The 23,497-nt window shown below is 41.5% G+C and overlaps 1 protein-coding gene across 2 annotated transcripts in view; it reads right to left on the bottom strand.

The window, feature by feature from the left end:
- FIG4 (FIG4 phosphoinositide 5-phosphatase) overlaps positions 1-23,497 on the bottom strand; it is a 139,038-nt gene that overhangs the window by 43,440 nt on the left and 72,101 nt on the right. Inside the window, exons 16-20 of one of the 2 annotated variants that reach the window (XM_054995992.1) lie at positions 21,848-21,986; positions 16,650-16,708; positions 13,587-13,734; positions 11,153-11,236; positions 2,250-2,445 (exon numbers count right to left, since the gene is read on the bottom strand). In XM_054995992.1, coding sequence (XP_054851967.1) covers positions 2,250-2,445; positions 11,153-11,236; positions 13,587-13,734; positions 16,650-16,708; positions 21,848-21,986 — 626 coding nt within the window. Of the gene's footprint in view, positions 1-2,249; positions 2,446-4,552; positions 4,591-11,152; positions 11,237-13,586; positions 13,735-16,649; positions 16,709-21,847; positions 21,987-23,497 lie in introns of those variants that run through there. The other variant, XM_054996001.1, reaches the window with a different exon arrangement.

Raw genomic sequence — 23,497 nt, 5'->3', positions numbered from 1 at the left:
GTATGAATTTGTGGGCACATCTTATGGTGAAGACTGGACAGGCATCTTGGCACAGGCAGGGAGAAGCACTGGAAATGATGCGGCTGGACCAAAGGGGCATGCATTGGGAACACATCTTACCAAACCATCTGAGAATTAACAGCTGGATGAAAAGGATTTGGATGAATGGATTGGTATCACCCTCCATGTCTACAGTGATTTGGATGTCTGGGGCATTTGGCTGGAATACTGCTGAGGCAGGAGGACTAGGTGCACTGGATCCCAGCAGATTGATGGTGCATGGAGGAATTCCACAGGGGACTCCGGGTAGTTTTTTAGCCCATGGGGGTGGAGTAACAGGGCATCTCAGGCTTGCTTTGAACCATGGTGAGGGAGCAATGGGGCTTTCTGGACTTTTGTTTTTTACCCATGATGGAGGAATACTAGGGAACCGGAACATTTTCCACAGAGTGGTGGCATACATCTCTTTACGGGTGGTGGTGGGGAGGGGCCTGCAGCATGTGGGCCTCAGTGATCCAAGAACTAGTAATGACCATATTACAGCTTCCTTTGGTTTCACAGTGGAGCCAGGCAAGCTAAGCTGTTTGGCTCCTGTGGTATTTAGGCATTGGCTGGGGACACAGTACAGACCGTGCAACGGTGGACTCCATGTATAACCCCAAAAGGGTTCCTTTCAAGGGCATTGGGGGTGAGGGGCATGGCAGTTACCTTCAGGGCTAGCATTCTGACCACAACTCCAACCCCAACCCCAACCAGCTAGTAGTGAGCAGGAACAGCAGCTTCCCCTGCTTCTAGCCCTAATGCTAGTTCTCTTACCTTGGTTACTCCCAACAGGAAGCTTGAGGGTTTGATGTCAGCAGTCAGCTGCACCATTGTCCCCAACCTATTCTTCACTACCACCACCATTTGATTTATATACCGCCCTTCAGGACAACTTAACACCCACTCAGAATGGTTTACAAAGCATGTTATTATTATCCCCACAACAATCAACCTGTGAGGTGGGTGGAGCTGAGAGTGCTCCGAAGAGCTGTTACTGACCCAAGGTCACCCAGCTGGCTACAAGTGGAGGAGTGTGGAATCAAACCCAATTGTCCAGATTAGAGTCCTGCTGCTCTTAACCACTACACCAAGACCTGAGGAATCTGTAATCAATAAAGTTGTGGCTTGATTTTCTCTCAGTCCAGTATGTCTGTGTTGTTTTTCTCTCCCTTCTCTTCAGGCTCATCCCTACTCCAGACACAAAAAGCAATCTTCCAGGCTAGGTCCTACAACACAAGGAACTCAAGTGGTTATGTAGGGCACCAATGAACAGTGAGTACCCTGAGATATGCATCACAGAACCTCTTGCAATGTTGTAAAGGATTGTGGCACAAAGCTCTGATTGTACATAGCTCATAATTGGAGAACTGCATCTCAACAGCCTCTCCATCTCAGCAAGAGAACCTCTATTGCAGTTATGTGGGAAAATGAATAGTTTGGTTTAGCCCTACAGACCTCTAGGTTTATCTAGGTGCCCCCAATCAACAGTAAACTTCCTCAAAGGAAACAAAATACCAGCGTAATACACAAGCAAATCTTCTGTATCAGCTGCTGCAAGAGGAATGGCATCACAATCTGCTCCCCCTCCCAAATGCCTTGTCTTCCGTCTTCATTCTCTTACACAATCTTAAAATTCCAGATCATGTTAATAGAGAGTTACTAACCTGCTTCAAAGTTACTGTGTTTACAGAATCTTTATTAACATCCCAAGATTGAGGTATTAATAAAAGTTACTGAAGGCTGCACAAGGGCATCATTTAACAAAATTACTTACCATATTTGAAAATGCTATATTAAGCCATTTTTATGTAATAAGCCAATGTAGTATTAAGTCATTTTTCACTACTAGGCAAATTACTTAGCCTTAATTTAAAACTATGACACAGATAATGTTCTTAAAAGAAGATTTTCAGCTTGAAATCAAACCAATTACATTTCTTTTTCAAATTACTTTTTAAGTACAACACTTGCTTCTGAAATCCCAGTCCAATTTTTATGGCTTCAACATAACGTTACACTCTTTCTGAAAGTGTATTATTCCTCCTCTTAATGCTGAGTGAATAATACTCTCAAGTCCATAACATGTTCAAGAAGAAAGTTTCAGTATGCCTCAAATGCATATTTTCAACATTAGGCTAGAACAAGCAAGCTGTTAAAGCGGGAGACATGCTGATGGTGCCTGTTTGAATATGAGCACAATTTCTTACCTCTGTTATTTTGGCATTGTCTCCAGCATCTGTCATTTTCACTGGCGTTGATCGCTGTGACACAGCACCTTCATCTTCTTTATCAGTCCCAGAATCATCCTCAGAGCTGCTCGACACAGCTTCCTCGCTAGGAGGTGGAGGAGCACTAGCAGCTGTTTTACGCTGCAACACAGTTTCTTCCCTGCTGCTTTTATTCCTAAAGAAAATTTGTGGTCTTATTATGCCAAACAAGATCAAGAAAAAAGATTTTAACTGAGATCACCTTCAAGGGATAATGGTGAAAGAACTCTCTTTGCTGCTGCTCTCCAGCCTAATGTTTTGACCCTTCCTAGGTATTTCACTTCTTCTCAGAGCTAGTATGAAACATACCACTTCCACAGTTACATCCTTTTAAGCCCAATGACTTCAATGAACTTAGAATGGTGGGACTCTGCTTAGGACTTCCCTGCCAATCTCTCTGGACCATGATGAAAAGACTCAGAATGGGGCATGGGATCATCAGGGCGCAGGGCTCAAATTCCTGGCTACGCATTCTCTCTCTTGATAAGAGCCATGGGTCAGCGGCACAGTACGTGCTTTGCCAAGACAAGATCTCAGATTCAATCCTGGGGTTTCCAGTTAAAGCATCTCACATTTGGAAAAAAACAGTTCTCTGCCTAAACCCATGGAGAACAAGTGATAGTCAAAGCTGTCAATATTTGTGGATAATGGTCTGACTCAGTAAAAGTTGTTTCATATATCTCCCCAGATTCTCTTCTATTATGAACAAATTAGCCCAACAGAAAAGTTGAACACTTTGGGGAGCATTGAAAAAAAACCTCTTTTGGAATAGGTAAAATGCTAATTTTAAGACAAAGTTTTACACATTCAATTCCTTTGTACACTGTTGTGAGCCTCTGTGGTCTCACTGGGGTTGGCAGAAGTCTCAATCTTTTGTGCCTGGACAGGCCTCAGTTCAGAATGAAGACAGGGTTCAGGTCACCTGTGCTCTTCCTTCTCTTTCCCCAGCGCCTTCCCCTCCAGCTTGCTAGACACAGGGAAAGCTGGAGGAGGTCCACCCTGACCTGAGTTTCCATTCCTACCCCTCTTAACTATAGTTCTGAAGATATTTATGTATTCATACAGAGACCATCCTTAAGTTGTATGAGAAAGTCTGTGTGAAAAAAAAAACAAAAGAAGAACTGGAACACAGAACCCTACAGCTGAATCTTGTTGTCTTAAACATAATTAAGAGATCAGGAACATTATCTCAGCAGTGGCTCTCTGTATTCTCACATATTGCAGTGCTGAAAAAAATCTATGAAATATTTTATTGTCTTACAAATTATTACTTACAACTTACATCATGATTTATAATGCAATTTTTGACCAATTCTACCTGCCAGACTTTTCATACTGTTTCATCTCATCATCTTCTACATAATGCAGCTTTGGTTCTCTAACTCCCAATCCTCTGTTACACTCATCAATCTGTCACCCACATACAACTACACTATGTTTTCTCTCTGACCACTTGGGCCTTACTTGGTTGAGTTGGACATTAACTACCACTTCTTAAACAAAAAGAGACAAAAAGTATTAGGGCATAAGCATCCATGGAATAGTTCAAGTGTCAAAGACACTGCCAATTCAACATAAGAACCAAGGAAGGCTTTAAAGAATTGTTAGATTAACTGAGTCATTTCCTAATATATTGAGGACAGCAAAAGAAAATTAAACTAAATTGACAACTAGTGAAGTAGTTTAATGGTTCCACAAACCAAGATCAGAACATTCTGACACTGTCCTACTTTGAAAATATGGATCAAAACACAGCAGTGTGAGCCTCTGAGTTATTTGGGGGGGGGATGTAATTGATTTATTCTATTGCTCATGGAATATTAGGCACAAAATAGTACTGCAGGATTTCTGAGACTGATGTTCTTATTGATCTTCTGAATACATTTAAGTAACCTTATGCTTAAAAATAAAAGAAATCCACTTGTATTCTAAGCAAATGTATTTTTAAAAAGTTTATGAAAGGATTTAATAAATAAATCTCTATTTTAGCTGTTTTCTTGATGTTTTTTTAACCACACTTTTTCTTTAAAAGAACAGACTGGAAGAACCACTGAATCCTTGTTCATAATCAGAACAAGCTGTCCTGTCGATTAAAACATATCACTATTCAGATACAGAAGGCAAATTACTTCATAAACAGCACTACAAAGAATTCCAGACACTGGTAAATCAATTCAAGTTTGGAGACGTCTCAACACAATGCTGAACTCTGTTACTTCAACTGTAACGTAACAAGCCACCAACCTCATTAAGATAGTTTCAGGTGGGTAGTCGTGTTGGTCTGTAATAGAAGAACAAGATTTGAGTCCAGTAGCACTTTAGAGATCAACTAGATTTATAGGGTGGGAGCTTTTGAGAGTCAAGGCTCCATGGAAATCTAGTTAGGTCTCAAAGGTGCTACTGGATCAAATAAACCTCATTGAGCTATATAATTACTATTCTTGTAGCAAATAATAAATCAATCTCTGGAGCAACTTTTCATTATTGTGGAAAATGAAGGAATTTTGGGAACAAATTTACTGATGTAAGTTGCACAGCAAACCCTTCTGTGAAAGACAAGTGTAGTTTTAAGGGATGTGCAGAAATCATCTCTCCCCTTGTCAAGAGGAGACAGGCCAATACCATCTGTTGCTCTTTTCATGCAATGGCTGCAAGAAAGTAAATGAACTACTGCTGTTTTCCCAAGACCCAAGGTGAACACATCCTGAATTAACTATTTATAGCTCTACAACTTACATTTTATAATATGGGCAGAAGGATTACATGTTACTTAAGCAAACATGGTTTGTTTGTTTTTTGCACTCTATTTGTGTTGTAAAGCTAATGCGGGGGACATGGAAGGCACGTTTGCAGGGGAGAATCAGAGGGATGGAAAACTCAGCCATTCTTCACATGGCCAGTTTTCCTGCAAGTGTCCCCTTGACTCTCTTGAGGCACTTTTGATGCTGTTGTTGCACTCCAAGACTGTAAGTAAACTCAGTGCAAGCACAGTGAGGGAAGTCAACTCTACAAGCATTTGCAGGGGAATACAGATAGGCACATGGATTAAGGACTCTTTCTTGCCACTGTGCCAGCACAGGTTCAGGAATTTCATTTGTCAAGGTAGCAGGTAGTTCAGATTTGTTAAAATTTTGATACAGAAATACCTTCTAGCAAGAAACAGAGTTGCACTTATCTGTAACTGTTGTTCATCAAGTGGTATTCTGTGTAGGCATACATTGAGACTGTGCACAAGCCAGCCAGCCATGGAGTAGGTTTCTAGAGTTTTCTAGAAGACCAGGAGCACCCCCTTTGGTGCTTTCTCACCCAAAGCATCACATGACTGGGGGGCTTATTCCGTCAGGTCTCTCCATGCCACTGCCGGAGATCTCCCAGAAACTAAAGTTCCAGAGAATTCACAGTGAGGCAGGAGGGAGGGATGCAAATTTGCACAGGAGACCACTTGATGAATAACAGTTACAGGTAAGTGCAACCCTGCTTTCATCTTCTTAGCTTCTGTGAAGCTGCACATTGGGACAGTAGCAAGCTCATTTACTGAAGGAGGAGGGTGTGAAGCTCTCAAAGTAAGAGACTATGGAGAACCACCTTCCTAACAAATGCTTAGCATCTCATTGACATTCACCCAGAGGAGCTTCTAAAGAAGGTGGGAGCTCACTAAAAGTGTCACTGCCAAAGTACAAGCAGGTATGCAGCAAGGAAAAAACAGTGCTCTGGTGGGGACAGCCATGCTAGGTAAACAGCATTGAACAGTCATACACTCGGAGGAGAGTGATAACTCTACCAACCCACAAAGGAAGGCTTGTGTGAGGATACTGCCAGATTTCTCTCAGACCCTGAATGACTAATACAACTAATAGTGTTGTGAGGCATGAGGGCTGGAAGTCAACCCCTGGTAGAGAATCCTGGCAAGGGCATTGGACACAGTAACATTGTGAAACTCTATGAATGGGTGTGTGTGGGGGGGGGGGGAGAACATAGATTAGAAACCCACATTCCATACGTAGAAGTGCTGAACACTAAAAATAAAGCACCAGGGAAGTGAAAAAAGTTAACAAGGGGTCACACCTCTAATGACTTTGGAGATAGTTACTAAAGGATTGCAGTAGGGTTCCTGACAGTAGCCAATTCAATGAAATTGTCGAAGGCTTTCACGGCCGGAGAACAATGGTTGTTGTGGATTTTCCGGGCTGTATAGCTGTGGTCTTGGCATTTTAGTTCCTGACGTTTCGCCGGCAGCTGTGACTGGCATCTTCAGAGATGTAGCACCAAAAGACAGAGATCTCTCAGTGTCACAATGTGGAAAAGAAGTTGGCAGGTAATTTATATCTACTCAGGAAGGTGGGGTTGGGCTGAGTAATTCTGTAAGAGTTTCCCAGGGTGTGGAATGCTAATGAAGGGAGGCTTCACTGTATCCTGAGGAGGTTCTTTTGCATATGGATTGGTGCTTGATATGCTAATCTTCTCCGCAGGGCTATTGTCAGGTATATTTTGTTAGCCTGGTGTTTTTCAGGACTGGAAACCATGCTCTATTCATTCTTAAGGTCTCTTCTTTCCTGTTGAAATTGTGCTTATGCTTATGAATTTCAATGGATTCCCTGTGCAATCTGACAAAGTAGTTGAAAGTGTTGTCCAGTATTTTAGTGTCCTAGAATAGGATACTGTGTCCTGTTTGAGTTAGGCTATGTTCAGCCACTGCTGATTTTTCAGGTTGTCCAAGTCTGCAGTGTCTTTCATGTTCTCTTATTCTTGTCTGGATGCTACGCTGTGTGGTCCCGATGTAAACTTGTCCACAGCTGCAGGGTATGCGGTATACTCCTGCAGAGATGAGGGGGTCTCTAAAAGAACATGAAAGAACTCCAACTGCAGCCCCTACTCCTGTTGTAAATTTCCCTCCTGAATTGCAACAACAATTGTTAATCAAGCTGTCGCAGGCTGAAGGTGAAACTAAGATTGCACCATCAGACCTAAGTGTGCTGCTAAAGACTTTTTCAGGAGTTACACCTAACCCTATTGAAGAAATAGATTGTTCTGTTTGGAGAGTATATGCAAGAGAGTTATTAGAAGATTAAAACATTTCTGCAAATATAAAAAGAAGGAAAATTATAGAGTTTGCTCCCACCAGCATTGCATGTAGCTTTAAGAGTAGGGAAAAAAGCTACCGCAGAAGAATGTTTTGCAATATTAGAAACTGCATATGGCAATATTGTCCCTGTTCCTCAACTGAAAGCAAAGTTTAATGAGACTTATCAACATACTAAAGAAGCCCCTTTGGTGTATCTAAATCAGTTGCATGTTCTGGCTATGCAAATTCTAGAAGAAAACAGTACAAGGGAGGAAGAGTTTAACTTGTATGTACAGCAGCAGTTCTTCAGAGGATGCTGGCATGAGGCACTGTTAACTGCTCTTAGAATAAAAGGAATAGGTGCTGGTAAGTAAGCCAAAGGGTGCCCAGTATGGAGAGCTTCTTTATGCTGTGCGATCTTCGCAGAGTGGAATTCTTGATAAGCAGGAAAGAAAACTTAAACAAGAGTTACATGAAATGGAAAGATCTATAAGTAAAAACAAAGGGTCATTTGAAAAAATGCTAGAGAAGGCTCCAAAGTGTTACAATGACAAAGAAATAAATTGGAAAGCTAAATACTTTGAATCTGAAAGAGAGATGGCTAAGTTAAAGTTAACTATTCAGCAAGCAGATGAACTTAAGTCTTCAAAAATACCTTTCTCCCAAATGTATAGAGAAGAACGATCATTAGCACCTAGGAGGAATAACCAAGTATTATGGTGTTTTAATTGTGGATTGAAAGGACATTTTAAACATGACTGTGTCAATCAGCCTAATCCAACATTAGTTCATAAAATTTTAATGAGAACTACAGAGAACCAAGAGGAAACTGGCTTAAAGGAAACAAATGAGAGCAAAACAGTTAGTTAGTGGGCATCCAAAAAGGAGATTCTGGCTCTGGGCGAAAGAGAAATATTGCAAGAATTGGTGGCCCCTGTGTGTAATGATGATGTGTATCTGGACAGAGTAAAATGCAATGTTTAATAGACACGGGTTCACAAGTAACCTGTGTTGGTGAAACTTTTTATAAAACCCAATTATCTCATTGAAAGTTGCAGCCTATTGGAAATATATTGGAAATAGAGGGAGCTGGAGGACAGACAGTGCCTTATTTGGGATTTGTAGTCTTGGAATTGCAGATCCCACATGATGTGGAAGGGATGGAGGATGGATATGAAATTCTAGCTCTTGTGTGTCCAGATCAGCACATGAATCAAGAAGTCTCAGCTATTATTGGTACAAATGTATTTAAATGCATCACAGATGCCAGTAGTTTTTTTAATAAGATGGGATGGCTGCAGCGCTTGAAAGAAGCTTGCAAATATCACCTGGAGAGTCAGAGGAAGAAGGCTGAAGCTGAAGAAGGGAGTGAAATATGAATGCAGCGGGGAAGACTTGTCAACATTCCAGCTGGAAGATCTTGAACAGTAATGGGTATGTTGCAGATGTCAGGACAGGGACAGGGGACTACAGTTCTTTTGGAAGATCCAGAAGTTGTTGCTGGGTCAAGAGGGTTGGTTGTCTTCTCACAAGTAGTGAAGCTCACTATAACTAACATGAGGATAGGGATGCACATTAAGAACGTGACACAAAGGGATATTGTGCTGAATTCTCACACTGTAGTTGCAAAGGCTTCTGAAGTAGAATGAGCGAAAGCCTTGTCCATACCTGTTTTGCCCACTGCAAATTAAAAAAAATCAATTACCAGTTCTAAATTTTGACACTTCACTGTTGAGTGCATTAGAATAAAGGTATGAAGCTGGTGTGGGGCATTTGAAAGCTCCCCTTCTTGCGCTTGCTCACAGTAGGAGAAGGAGAGCTTTCAAAGGTCCCGCGCTGACTTCACTTGATGCATCAGGTGAAGCTGGAGCGGGGCGTTTCAAACTGACAGGTCCCCTTCTCTGTCCGTGAGTGAGCGGCAGGAGAAAGGGAGCTTTCAAACGCCCCACGCCGGCTTCACCCGATGCAGCGGGTGAAGCTGGCACAGGGTGTTTGAAAGTTTCCCTTCTCTTGCTGCTTGCTCATGGCAGGAGAAGGGGCGCTGTCAGTTTCAAACGCCTGTGCCGACTTCACCTGATGCATCAGGTGAAGCTGGCATGGGGCGTTTGAAAGCTCCCCTTCTGCCGCTCGCTCGCAGAAAGCAGTGAGCAAGTGTCCCACCAGGTGGAGGTTGGCAGCGGGAAGATGAACCACGAACTGGTTTGCAAACTGGTGGAAGTTCATGGTTCGTGAAAAGCGACAAACCACGAATCACGGTTTGTTGCATTTTCCCGGTTCATACTCTTCTCTACTCCTTAGTGTTTCATACTACACATTAGAAGATTTCCAAGGGTTGGAAGATTTCCAGGGGCTATGTACTGAATCCTAAAAATATGTTATTAAATATCTTACTTTGCTATTGTAATGGTCTCTGACGGCAAATAAATTCATTCATTCAAATATCTTACCTAGTAATATTACAAAAGTAATATATATTTAAATATACCTAGTAATATTACAAAAGTAATATATATTTACCTAGTAATATTACAAAAGTAATATACATTTAAATATATATTTAAAAAGCAAACTTTTAAAATATATAGTGACTGCAGTGAAGATAGTATTTGCAACAAAATGGAAGGCAGATTCTTGTCCAGATGTGTCTGAGTGGATGAACACATTGTGTGAATATGCGTCTATGGGTAAATTAACTTTCTATATGTATAACAGACCAATCTTAGAATTTCAGGAAAAATGGAAAGTCCTTTTTGACTTTGTAGCTGGTAATTAAGAAAAACTAAGAATAGTTTTTACAGAAGTAGACTAATTAGAAAATGAATATTTTAAAATGTTGAATATAAAATATTGAGTATAATGTTGAATATAAAATGTTGCGTATAAAGTAAGCAAGGAGATGGAGAGGAGCAATATTTTCTAGCTTACATGTGCTCTTATATATTCTGTTTGTGTCTTTTTTAATGTACTGTTATTGTCTTTTTCTTTTCCAATAAACTTTTTATTTGGAAAAAAGATTTCCAAGGGATAAATACTCTACCCCCTTAGTATTATTATCAAAAAGTGACTACATATGACTTAATGTCATTAAAATGACAGAATGGGAGAGGAAGACTTAGGGGCATAACAAGTAACTTATTGAAGGGAATTCTCTACCACTCTTTTCTTTTTTGGGGGGGGGGGTTAGAAGAGCAAGAAAAACACTTAAATCAATGGAAGTATCTCTTAGTTCAAGATTCTGGATATATAAACCATTAGGTTGATCAAAGCTGGAACACACAGGTCGCTTAAAAGGTTGAGAGCAGAAGGAAAATATGGTAGTTACGGTAGTGAAATTGGAAATTAATTTTAGATAAACCAACAAGTAAGTCAATGTAAGCTAAATTGAGTAGTACTACCTAATACTAATATTACCTGCTTTTTAAAAAAACCTATTTTCATTTTTTCTTTTGGAGGCTGCCATTCTACTTTCTTCCTCCCAAGCCAAAAGTGCAACCTGATACACCACATACATCCACCGGCACTTGCAACTCAGATCACCCTGGCATTCTACACAGGATGGAGACATCTAGGATGATGGAAAGCTCTGGAGAACTTCGTGGGGAGGGCGGAATAGAAACCCAAAGAAAATAAATAAATAAATAAATAAATAAATAAATAAATAAATAAATAAATAAATAAAAGCTTAAACATTGTTTTGTGTTAATTTGTTTTTTTACACCAGCTGCATCATTCGTTCATAATTAAATAAGGTTGTCAATCCTTAAGTGGTTGATTTTCTTACCCCAACACAGATTTTCCCGTTTCATCAGGTTTACGTACAGTAAATGGGCTTGGATCAATGCCAACATTCTTGGGCATAAAATCTCTGAAGCAAAAGTGAAGAGGGGAAGAATCAATAGACAAAACACAATAAGCAGAGATACTTTGAAGTAAGTCATTATGGATGCAATTTCCACACAAAAAATACATCAAATCATACAAGTGAATAATATTTTCAAAAGCATATATAACACTTGATTCAAGATTTAAATAAGATCTGAAAGTGAAATTAAAAGAATGCATTAAAAATGATATTTAATATACTTGGACAAATTAATTTTTTCCTACATTGAAACGAGAAATTGCCCACTATGGCAATCATCTCCAAAGTACCACCTATCTTCCAGGACTCTGAATCAATCTCTATAATTTAAGCCTCATGCAAATCCAGGTGATCAGAGCCCCTGGCACTCCACCAGTTGGGAGAGGGTGAGCCTCGGCTCAAGAAGGGAAAAGAGGTATTTTTCCACCTCAGACAGTGATTTTGATGGTTGCGAATGAGTTTAGACAGGTTTTTATTTTGGCTTTTAGTTAGGATTTGGGGTCAGGTTAGAAAAGGAAACTTTCTTTTAGTCAAATAAACAAGCACCCAGACCAAAAATCCCCATCGTATATTGCCTGGATAGGCCATCTCAAAAGAGTAATTTTTTTACATTACACTGTGCTCTTGTTTCTAATCATTTATTTTCTCACCTTCCCTCCATCAAGTGTGGGGAGGGAACATACACAGGATTCCCTCTTCCCTTTTATCCTCACAACAATCCTATCTGGTAAATTAGGCTAAGATTATCCAAGAGTCACTCTTCTTGGTTTAGCAGGGATTTGAACCCTCCTCAGTCAAAGTCCAATACTTTAGCTTCTTCACTTGTTGGCTTTCAAATGAATCAGCAACTTCAGACACATACCTTTACAGCCAAGTCAAAAGAATGAGTGACCACTCACACACATGTCCAAAGTAGCAATTTAAAGAGCTGTACTACATCTCTGAATTAAATCTTAGATCCATTGCATTGGAGATTGTACATATCTCAATTTTATTTATTTAGGATAGGATCCCTATTCTGCCCTCCCCATGGAGGGCTCAGGATGGATTACAACATTTTAAAAACACATTAAAATTAATTTATACAATTAAACTGGAAATAAATTCTTTTAAAAATTCACACGTAAAAATATACACTCAGATGGCAGCAATCAATAGCAGCAGACACAGCTCAACAAGATAAGGTGATGGACAACCCTAGTAGGGAGGGATTCAGATTACCACTGGAAAGTTAAACAGAGCACTTGTCTGGAGTCTGAGGCTCAGCCCCCCGACTTGGCAGGAAGAGGGGATGGGAAACAGTTGGGGGACAACTACCCAGACACCCTAATGGACACCCAGAGCCAGTGCAGACCAACAACAGAAGGGGGGAAAGAGGCACGCCAGCCACAGGAGGGCCGAGCAGCTCCCAAGACCCAGAGGGTCAGGCGGGGCAGGTGGAAGAAGGAGAAGGCACAAGAGATAGGGACAGTCAGCCATCAGCCAGCCAGCAACCTAACAGGCAGGGGAGGAAAGGCAGCAGTAGCAGAACAGGACCACGCCCCAACCTGCAAACAGGGAGGAAGGGAATAATAGGGACCAGCTGAGGCTGCTGGAAGCTCTGAGCAGGGAAGGCTTGGCAGCCAGCCAAGAGAGCTCAGCTCTAGCTGCCCAACAGCCTGAAGCTTGGAGCAGAGGAGGCTTGGCAGCCAGCCAAGAGAACACATCTGCAGCTGCCCAAAGCAGCCAGACTAGCTACCCCAGGTGCAGCTGCTTGAGACAGCCAGAGCTAGAGGGCAAACGAGGGGTGTGGCTAGCAGGTGGAGCCAGGAATGAGGAAAAGGATACAAGGGAAGTCCACCAACAGGGTGGGGTGGGTTGTGTAGGAGTGTGGTGGAGGAGAGCGAGAGCGAGCGGTGGAGAGGAGGTGAAGGAAAGAAGATGAAGAGATGGAGTAAGACCGACAACTGGATGGAGACAGCTGTTGTGGAAGACAGCTGGGACTATGTCAGGTTGCAGGTGGACTGAGAGGGTGTGGTATACCCTCCCTCCTGCCACAGAGCGGGATCCCACATATTCCCTGAAGGTCCTTTAAGGCTGAAGTCAGGCATGTCAGTGTCTCACAGGGAGGCACCTACGGCAGAACCTGACAGCACTCACATTCTCTGTAGAATGCAGCATAGTACAGAACAACAATGAATATACTACCTAGAAGTGACAACAAATTCTAAGAGCACACTATCTCCTAAAGAGATGACATTTAAAGGATATAATTGCAATATACGTCACTCAAGAAAACTCTTGCTTTTTCAACAGAATTTTACTTTTGAAATAGTTACCAATGCTACAATTTCATTAAAAAAGCAGAAAATACCTAATCGAATTTGTCATTGCCAAGCAAAAGATGTCATCAAAACTGCTGAGTTCATAAGGGCGAAAAAATTCATTATGAATATCAATTTCTTCATCAAATTTATGAAATTTCTTCACTATTAGCTTCCTTCTGTTTTCAGCACACGTTACTACAAAAAGAGAAAACCTAGTAAGAGATTCCTTAGGTAAATGAAAGAGAGAGAGTAAAGTTAAAGTTTATTACCTGATACTTATTCAGAAATGGAATTGCTGGTTAACCAAATGTTCTAATTTACTGGAAGGCTGAAATTGCAATTTACATCACTCAAGAAAACTCTTGATATTTCAACAGAATTTTACTTTTGAAATAGTTACCAATTTCATTAAAAAAACAGAAATATGTCTGCTTGGAGGAAACCACAGCAATCAAACCCTACATTCTTGGGAATGTCATGTCAACGGCCTCCACACCTGGCAGGAACCTGTTTGCCAAGCCAATTAGCTATCCTAAGTAGTAGGAAGATGAGCTGGCCAGCTGTCCGAAAGCCCTCTGGTAGAACTGGCTTCTAACATCTTGAGGCAGGCTGTGGGGGGGGGGGGAGGCTCCCAAGGATGACATCAACTGTTAGTGCTGACAGTCAGAAGCTGTCTCGTGGTGGTGTGGAGGCAGATTGAGACAACTGAGGGGGAAAGAGGTGCCTGAGTATAACAGTGCAGTCTGTCAGAAGACCACCACCAACAACAACAATAATAACATTTGATTTATATACCACCCTTCAGGACAACTTAACGTCCAACTCAGAGTGGTTTACAAAGTATGCTATTATTATCTCCACAACACCAATCACCCTGTTAGGTGGGTGGGGCTGAGAGAGCTCTGGAAGAGCTGTGACTGACCCAAGGTCACTCAGCAGGCTTCAAGTGGTGGACTGGGGAATCAAGCCCAGTTCTCCAACAGCCAAAGGCATCAAGCTGACGAGCTGGAGGTGCAGGAGTGGGGTGCTTCCAAACCCAAAGTCATGAGAGTATGATGGCTGGAGGAACAGAGGAGTATGACCTCTGGGTGTGCTATTTATTAACCATATTTCTAGATATCCAATGGCTAAATTACAAAGCTTTTACTGTAAATATATGGTATTAAAATATGCAATTAAGATGTTACACATCATGAATCCCTTTAATTATTTTTTTAACATTAAAAAGTCTTCAAGTAGTTAAGAAATTGAAAGAAGGCAGCCAGAAAATGATGAACAGTACTCTTCTGTCCTACCAGTATGATACATGAAGAACTACTATTTGCTGTATTGGGGGCTGCACATGTACTGATATGGCAGCCTGTTAGTCCTTCTCCAAAGCAGCACATATTGGCTCCCCAGAAACATTCTAGGTCAGGTAAATGATACAGCGGAAGGGAGATCTAAGTCCCCTGTTCCCATTGTGTTGATACAAACTGTGTTCCTGTGTGCCTAGGCAGAATGGAGATCCCAGAACACATCTCTGACTTGACAAAAAGACATAGTAGAAAAGAGTAACATATTAGTCCTTAAGTGATGGAGGCAGGAAAGTGATGGAGACTCGACCAGAAATGGAACAAATACAGCATTAGAAGTAAACAACACTTTTATTTCATCGGTTGAAACAGCTCTAAGAGGAGCAGGCTATGTTTATGAGGTAAAATGAGAAAAGCATAAAAAGAATCCTTTCTCAATAACAGCAAGGACTAAAGGAAGAGCATTCCCCCCACCTCGGGGTCATGTGCAGTTTTGGGGAGGAAAATACCAGCACATGCACCCAAGGGGGAGAAGGAACACTCCTAGTACCTAGGAAAGGTAAGAAAATCTTTCCAGTCACATGTACAGAAGCCACAACGATAAATGACCAGTTTTTATGAATATATTAGTACTGCCTACTTATTGTTATGAACAAAAGAAGACTAAATGGGAATCAATTCCTTTAGCTGAAATTGTTGTCTGTTGGGATCACTTACCTTAAGGCATGAGTGATAGACAGGGGCACAGCATACTGTTAAGCCATAACCCCAAAGCCATAACCCCAAAGCCATAAGTCTTAATTACATTGGGAAAGGAATGAACTTCTTCAGGTTTTAGAGAATTACCTTTCCAATAGCTACAATTTTCAAGATCTCTCCTGTCTTTGAAATGAGTACCCATTTTATACCTCATATCATGACTGCTGTAATTTGTGGGTTTTGCCTTTAGAAATTCCATAGATGACAGTTATTACATATCCTAAGTACAATCTTGTTAGATGTTAGAAGCTAAGCAGAGTCGGTCCCGGTTAGTATTTGCAGGCCCGGCGCATCCATGGAGGCAGTGCCAGCAGCCGCCTCAAGCGCTGAAATGTGAAGGAGGCACCGTGCTGGCCCCTGACGACCCCCCGACCCGTAAGCGGGCTGCATCCTTGCTGGCCTCACCACCCCTTTGCTGCTGCCGTCTGCCTTGGCTCGGCTCTTGGCGAGCCAGGCACCCAGGTGGCACGGCAGCGAGCCGCCTCCCTGCCCCTTCGCCACCGCCCGCCTCATGTGAGAGGGACACTCCTGCGCGATGACGTCACAAGTGACGTCATTGCGCCGGGCCGGACGCACACACGCATCGCACATGTGCATGGGGCAAGGGCGCAAGTAGTTATCTCACCTCAGGTGCCTGACTATTTGGATAGGAAACCACTAAGGAAGATCAGGGACACTATGCAGAGGCAGACAATGGTAAACCACATCCATTTGTCCCTTGCCTTGAAAATCCCAGCAGAGGTCCGTAAGTCAGCTGCAACTTGATAGCACTTTACACACATACACACACATGTATTTAAAAAGGACAGCAACTCACTTTCTGTAAAATAATGTCTATATGGATAAAACACTTCTTTCAAGTGTTTTCCACAACTCTCTAATCAACCTTCCGACAAGAAAACCTATAATTTATACTTTAGAAATCTATCATCGAAATACTGGTTTTATTCACTACAGCTCATAGAAATGTTATTTTACTGTTTGAAAAATTCTTTTAATTATGACAATTGTTTTGTCATCTTAAAACGAAAATGGATCACAACAAAAAGCACTTACCTTCATCATAAGGCATTGGCAAGTGTTTTAATACACCTGGAGTCCACCAGTAAGTGTAGCTTTAGGTGAGAAACAGAGACATGCATATGTTTCAATCATCTTTCCAATCTTAGTATTTGCTATCTACAATCTCTTATTTACATATAAAATTCAGCATGCCATGGATATGGTAGAAAATATAGGGGACCAATTTATGGTCTTGACTTCTGCAGGGCAGAATCAGAGCTGACCTAATCTCTCAGCTAAACACTGAGACACACCAAATATGAAGTCCAAAGACTCAGAATAGAAAAACCACAGAAAGGCACAAGGAACAAAGGAGTAATAGACTTATAAGGCCTTCTGTACAAATAGTATAGAATCATAGAATCATAGAGTTGGAAGGGGCCATACAGACCATCTAGTCCAACCCCCTGCCCAGTGCAGGATCAGCCTAAAGCATCTCTGACAAGTATTCATCCAAGTATAATGAATACCAATAGATGTAATGTGTCTAAGCTCAGGTGCAAGAAGCACCTGAGAATAGCAAGATATGTCAAATTAAATACAAAAGTGAAAATATAGCTCAAAGACATTGGAAGGGTCCAACAGATATTGATTATAAGTTTTTCAAACATATGACTATTTATGATATTCTCTGTTATGATAGTGAGAATGAATTAACACATCTTTTATGTAATTTTAAGAAGATATTTGAGTACAGATAATTTTTTATGGTGTTTGAAGTTCTGAAGTAATTAGTTAGCCAAGTAAGTGATCCCTATCAGGTGGGACAGCTAGTTATTGGTGGAAGATGATTTTGAAAACCTATAAATGTGGGAAATTGAATTGATCTGGAAAATCTTTTTTTGAAGATGCTCTTTGCCGGTATCCTGCCTACTTTTGGTAAGCCATTTTAAGGGGCTCAAATAATTGCTCTCCTTTAATGATCTATGTAAAATCCATGAATGATATTATTATAGTCTTTTAAGTTAGTCTATGTTAAATGTGTAAATAATTTCATAAAAAGATGAAATGAAGGCAAGATTCGCTTGAAATATTTTTATTTGTGTACTATACCCAAAAGGAGTCAAAAACACTGCTGAGGAGATTAATAATCTGATATAGGAAAACTAACTAGATGCATATCTCAATCAGGCCTGACCAAAGTCACCTGGAACAAGCAGTAATGTTAGACTTGATAGCAATAACCAAAAAAAGAAAAGAAAGGAAATTGATCTAGAATACTTGGCCAAGATCCAAGAGATGGGAATTAACTCATGAACTAGAATTCCTACTTACAGTAGTTTGCCTGCTCTCAAAGCCCTGTCTGTCATAGCCAGCAATGAGACTGACATTAATGTACATAAGGATCCGGATCATGTTTCCTGTGTTTCTTGTTTTACACACCAGAAAACTGGCTACAAGACTTCAAGCATTTGCTTATTTGAGAAGTAATCTGTTTTAGTAACCAGTATATGTGTCAAAAGATAAAAATCAACCTTGGCTAGAAGAGTTTACAGTGTCTCAGTTGTACCTTTCTAAAGTATCTTCTCATGTCAATAAGGCGATTGCAGCAATATTTATCAGCACAGTAGATATCAAGCATTCACACATACAGCTGCAGTTATAACATCAGTACCTAACAACTGAAAGGCAGTTTAAAGAAATGAAACATTCAAAAACTACTGCCACAAACTTTTTGATGCCATATGGTGCCTTAAACAACGTACCTTGAAATGTTGCCACATTAATATTTTGCCTGTGCTTCAAGCTTTGCTTTTCTATTCAGAATTACATTTTTAAAAGTGTTGTAGGAAGAACACATTTATAAATAAATGAATGTTAAGAGGAAAACAAAGACTGTCATTTGTATTTACTAATTGTCATCTGACTTTGTCTACACCATAGAATTGTAACTTTCAGCATATGCTGACATTGAAAAGAATGTAAATGTTATTGAAAATACTGAGAATGCAAAATTAGCTCTTAATGAAGAGTAACGTTATTATTATTTATTTATAGTCTGCTGCTTTTCTCAATGAGACCAAGGCGGATTACACAGTACAAGTGAAAATACAATATAATCAACAGCTAGGGCATTCACTGAGCAAACTACAATAATGAACAACAGCGAGGAGGACATTCAGGGAAATAGATGTCATAGGGAATGGTTGCAGATTTTTTTTAAACAAGTATAAAGCTGAGCACAGAGATGAAATCTATCTGAAACAAAGCATAACAATCTATCTGAAACAAAGCATGTGGATTTTCCGGGCTGTATAGCCGTGGTCTTGGCATTGTAGTTCCTGACGTTTCGCCAGCAGCTGTGACTGGCATCTTTAGAGGTGTAGCACCAAAAGACAGAGATTAACAGGGAAAGAACTGAACTGTCCTGAAAGCAGAAATGCTTTCTGACCATGGGCAAACAAGGTAAAAGGAAGCCTGGCTGCAGCTTGACCTTCACTAAGGTAGGGTTTTGTTTTTTAAATTAGAGCATTGGTGTACTTTTAAAAATATTAGGCTGACCTGGGCTTTAAAACAATTGAAGACAGGTGGTTCATTTTATTTATTTTTATATAAAATTAGACACACACACAGATTTTTTTTTTAAAAAAAGGGTTTGGGATGACATCTTAATCTTCCAAAAAACTGAAAAGTTATTAAAAAGTCTAGGAATTAATTTAATGGGAGTGGGGAGAGGATAGGCTTTTTTGTACACTAAGAAAAACAAAATAAACTGAAGCTTTTAAAGAGTGTTCCATATTTCCATCGCAAGTTGTAGTTACAAAAAAATTAGTCAGCTTTTAGGCTAGAAAGGCAGAACCAGTTTTTCTAAAAAGAATTCAATTGAGACAAGCCCAAGTGTAATGTTACAAATACAGTTAGGCTCTATTGGAATTTGAAAAAACACAATTGCAGGTAAGTGGCTGAGGAGGCAAAAATTAAGGGCAGTAGGTTAACGAGTCAGGTTCAAAAGCAGGTCAGTTCGTGCTCAGAGTGCAGTGTAGTAGCTAGTTTACTTTGGTGAAGTAGTCCAGGAGGACAGAATGACAGACAGGATGGATGTGCAGCACAGTTTTGGGAAAAGCGCTAAGCAGAGAAGCAGTAGGATGGGGCGAGGGGAGAAAAAGATCTGGATTTCCTCTCACTTGGGCAGAAGCCAGCCCCACAGCTTTCCATCACCCATCCTCTCGCTGGAGTGGTGCAATAAAAAAGGCCTTGCAAGGCCCTCTTCATTGAGGCTTCCACTGGAGCACTGCCCACAGAGGTGTGTGAAGAAAAAGCAGGTACTGGACAGGGGTCTGCTGCTCAGACTGCCACTCCTCCAGCTGCTATGATTCAGCAGGAGGAGAAGGAGCAGCTTGAGCTATGCTTGCAGCTGCTAGTCAGTATGAGTGCCTCTATACCATCGCGGCCTGGAATCACTGTCAGAGGATGCAGGATCCACATTTCACACAGTGTCAGATGGGAGATCTGTGCTTTTTGCATCCGACATCTGGACCTCCCCTCAGTCATAGCATACTGGTAGCAACCCGAAGATGATCCAGGTGCGGGTGAGGCAACCAGTGCTAGGCAGCATGAGAGGGGCCACGAGGCCAGCTATTTCCAGGCTTTGTTTCATGCTGAGGCACTGAACATGGCACACGTAGCAGCCGACATCTCTCCTGCCATCGAGAAGCAATTAGTAGTATAGGTAGGCAGGGATGTCTATATGATGACTGATGGTACAAATATTAGGGCAGCAGCAGAGGTGGTGGGACTAAGATGTATTTACTTTGCGGCCCACCTCCTTTACATGATGGAGAAGGATGCCTTGGGTTTAGGTTCTGACAGTATGTATTTCTAAAGCTTGTTTTAATTGTTCTTCCCCTTGGGGACCATAAGTTGAATGGAAAAACAGCATAAAAAGTTTTAAATGAATAGTTTTTTAAAAATATGTGCCTGGCAAGCTCATTGGCTGTTTACTGGCAAAGGTAGCTAGTGTAATATGACTTTATTTCTTGCTTTAGCATAATTGTATATTTACTTTATATAAACTACTAGGGCTGTGCTATTTGGGTTTTGCTTCAGGTAAAGTTACCCAAAGCGGACCTGGTTCGGTAAGCCTCGGCATTCCCAAAGTGGGGCCAGCATGCTGGCCCCGCTTCAGGAATGCTGAAGCTAAGCTTACCGAAGCGATTCGGGTCACTTCACTAAGCTTCGGGGCTTGTTTAAAGGGCCCCGCTGCTTGCAAGCAGCAGCGAGGCCCTTTAAACATCAATCCCCCCCACCTTCCCCCCACCTACCTTGCGGTGGCTCCGGGCCGGCTCCTCTGCCGCTGCTGTGCCGCTGCCCGAGCCTGCGGGATGGTGGGGAAGGCTGGAGCTGCCTCCTCCGGCCCTTCCTGCCCCTCAAATGGCTGCGGCGCGCCGGCTCTGCGGCAGCCATTTGAGGAACAGGAAGGGCCGGAGGAGGCGGAGAAAGCCCTTCCTGCCCCTCAAATGGCCGCTGCAGCGCCTGCACGCCACAGCCATTTGAGGGGCAGGAAGGGCCGGAGGAGGCGGCTCCAGCCTTCCCCACCACCCTGCAGCCTCAGGCGGCGGTGCAGTGGCAGAGGAGCCAGCTGGCTCCAAGCTGCACTGCCTTGTGCTGCCGCCGCCACCGCAGCCCGCTGCCCAGCTGATAACCCTCCTGCCGCCAGGTAAGTGGGTGGGGGTTGGAGGGGTCTCCCCAGGGTTGCATGGGGGGTGGAGGGGTCTCTCCAGGGGGGGTAGAGGGGTTGCCCCAGGGAGGGTGGGGTGGTGGGGAGTTCCCCCCTTGCTTCAGTATGCTCTGAATTTTCATGGAGCATACCGAAGCTATTCCCGAAACCTGAATCCGAAGCGGCTTGCCACTTTGGATTTAGGGGTATCCTGAATCAGTTTCCCACTTCGGGAATACCGAATCTCCCCACCCATGCACAGCCCTATAAACTACTTTGAAAAAGTAGCTTAAAAATGATTTACATAAATAAAAGTAAATGAGCTCCAGCACACATCCAGCCAGATTTTTTTTTTTAAAAAAGCCCTCTAGTTCTCGCCATTATATTTCTGAGAGGTTTTGGAAAGGAACTTGATGGAATACTAACACAAAGATTATATTACTGGGGAACATTAAGCCTGATCCTGCATAAAGTCCCTTATCTTTTACAATATCCATACATTTAAAAAGTGAAAACTTGCAGAACTGTGAAATACCTTCGCCTTGCCTGGACAAGATTAATTGTGTCCTTTTGATGCAAGTAAAAATCAGTAGGTAGTTCCCAGAGATGAGGTTTCCCTTCTTCAGGCTGAAACACTCCCAGAAACAGATTAATTGAATCTTGCCTGTCAGCATCTAGAATATGAAAAACATAGAACATGATGACTTCAGAATACAGGGTATATTTTACTAAGCTTAAACAAAAAGGAGGACAGTGACACAGTAATGACATTTTCAGTGGGTGGTCTGCATTTCTTGCACATGATACAACCTAAATGGCACAACTTGACAGAATGCTGCTTTAAAAAAATTGTTCATCTCTTTTGGTTCTGTCTCATTTTAATCTTAACTGCTTCTTACACAGAGCTCTCAATAATATTTCTTAATTTGCATCTCAAACCAAACCTTGAAGTTGTACTCTTCTATCATGGAATTGCTTTTTTAAAATACTTGCCACACTCATTCCTAACTATCTATATAGGGAAGTTAGAATATTTCTTGTATGTAAAACAGCTAACCTATCAAAAGTTAATTCAGTGATAAAGACACTGTAGAGATAGGAGGCAATTATAATTAAGGGCACAATCTGGTTGCTCTAGAAATTGCACAAGAGGGCAACTGAACCCTACAATAGCATAATGTGGAGAAGCACCAGCTATTGATGCTGGCATCACGGATGGTTGCCATCCTAACCCACTCAGAGGCAGGGTTGAGGATTGCATTATACATCTCCAAATTGTCTACAGAAGGAACAGTATCTTAAATGGAGGAATAGAAGTTTTTATCTATGTCAGTGGTCCATCTTTCTCTCTACAACTTCTCTCCTATAGTCTCTAATATGATTCCTAATTACAACTAGACATGCTGTGTATTCACATTCTACTTCACATCCTTTATTATGCCTCTCCTGCTTTACATTGTAACTAAAATTAGTCCATCCATAGACAGCATTCAATGAGGATAGGTTCTATGGCAGGCTTATATGTAAAGCATATTTTTTTCATAGTGGTCCAGAAGGTAGATCAAGATGGGTAGCCATGTTAGTCTGTCTATAGCAGTGGAAGAGAGCAAGAGTCCAGAAGCACCTGTAAGACTAACAAAATTAGTGGTAGGGAATGAGCTTTCACTAATTTTTTTAGAGTAGATTTTAAAGGAAATCGATCTGTAAGCATCTGAAGGACCACTTAGTGATCCGGGGAAGTCAACATGGTTTTGTCCCCAACAGATCTTGTCAGATCAACCTGGTTTCCTTCTTTGATTGAGTGACGAGCTTACTGGATTGTGGGAACTCTGTTGATGTGATTTACCTGGATTTCAGTAAAGCTTTTGATAAGGTTCCCCATGACATTCTAATGGATAAACTGGAAAACTGCGGACTGGACTATAGGACAGTTCGGTGGATAGGGAACTGGTTAGAGGACCGCACCCAAAGAATGGTGGTCAATGGCGTTTCATCAGATTGGAGGGACGTGTCCAGTGGAGTGTCACAGAACTTGGTTTTGGGCCCAGTACTTTTCAATATTTTTATCAATGATCTGGATGAAGGGGTAAATGGGCTACTCATTAAATTTGCTGATGATACCAAATTGGGAGGAGTGGCAATCACCCAAGAAGATAGAGTTAAAATTCAACAAGACCTGAATACT

This window comes from Eublepharis macularius, chromosome 1 (assembly GCF_028583425.1).
Source record: "Eublepharis macularius isolate TG4126 chromosome 1, MPM_Emac_v1.0, whole genome shotgun sequence".
In the NCBI taxonomy this organism is placed as follows: domain Eukaryota; kingdom Metazoa; phylum Chordata; class Lepidosauria; order Squamata; family Eublepharidae; genus Eublepharis; species Eublepharis macularius.
Note: the sequence above shows the minus strand (reverse complement) of the source record. Positions and strands in the feature narration are given on the sequence as shown.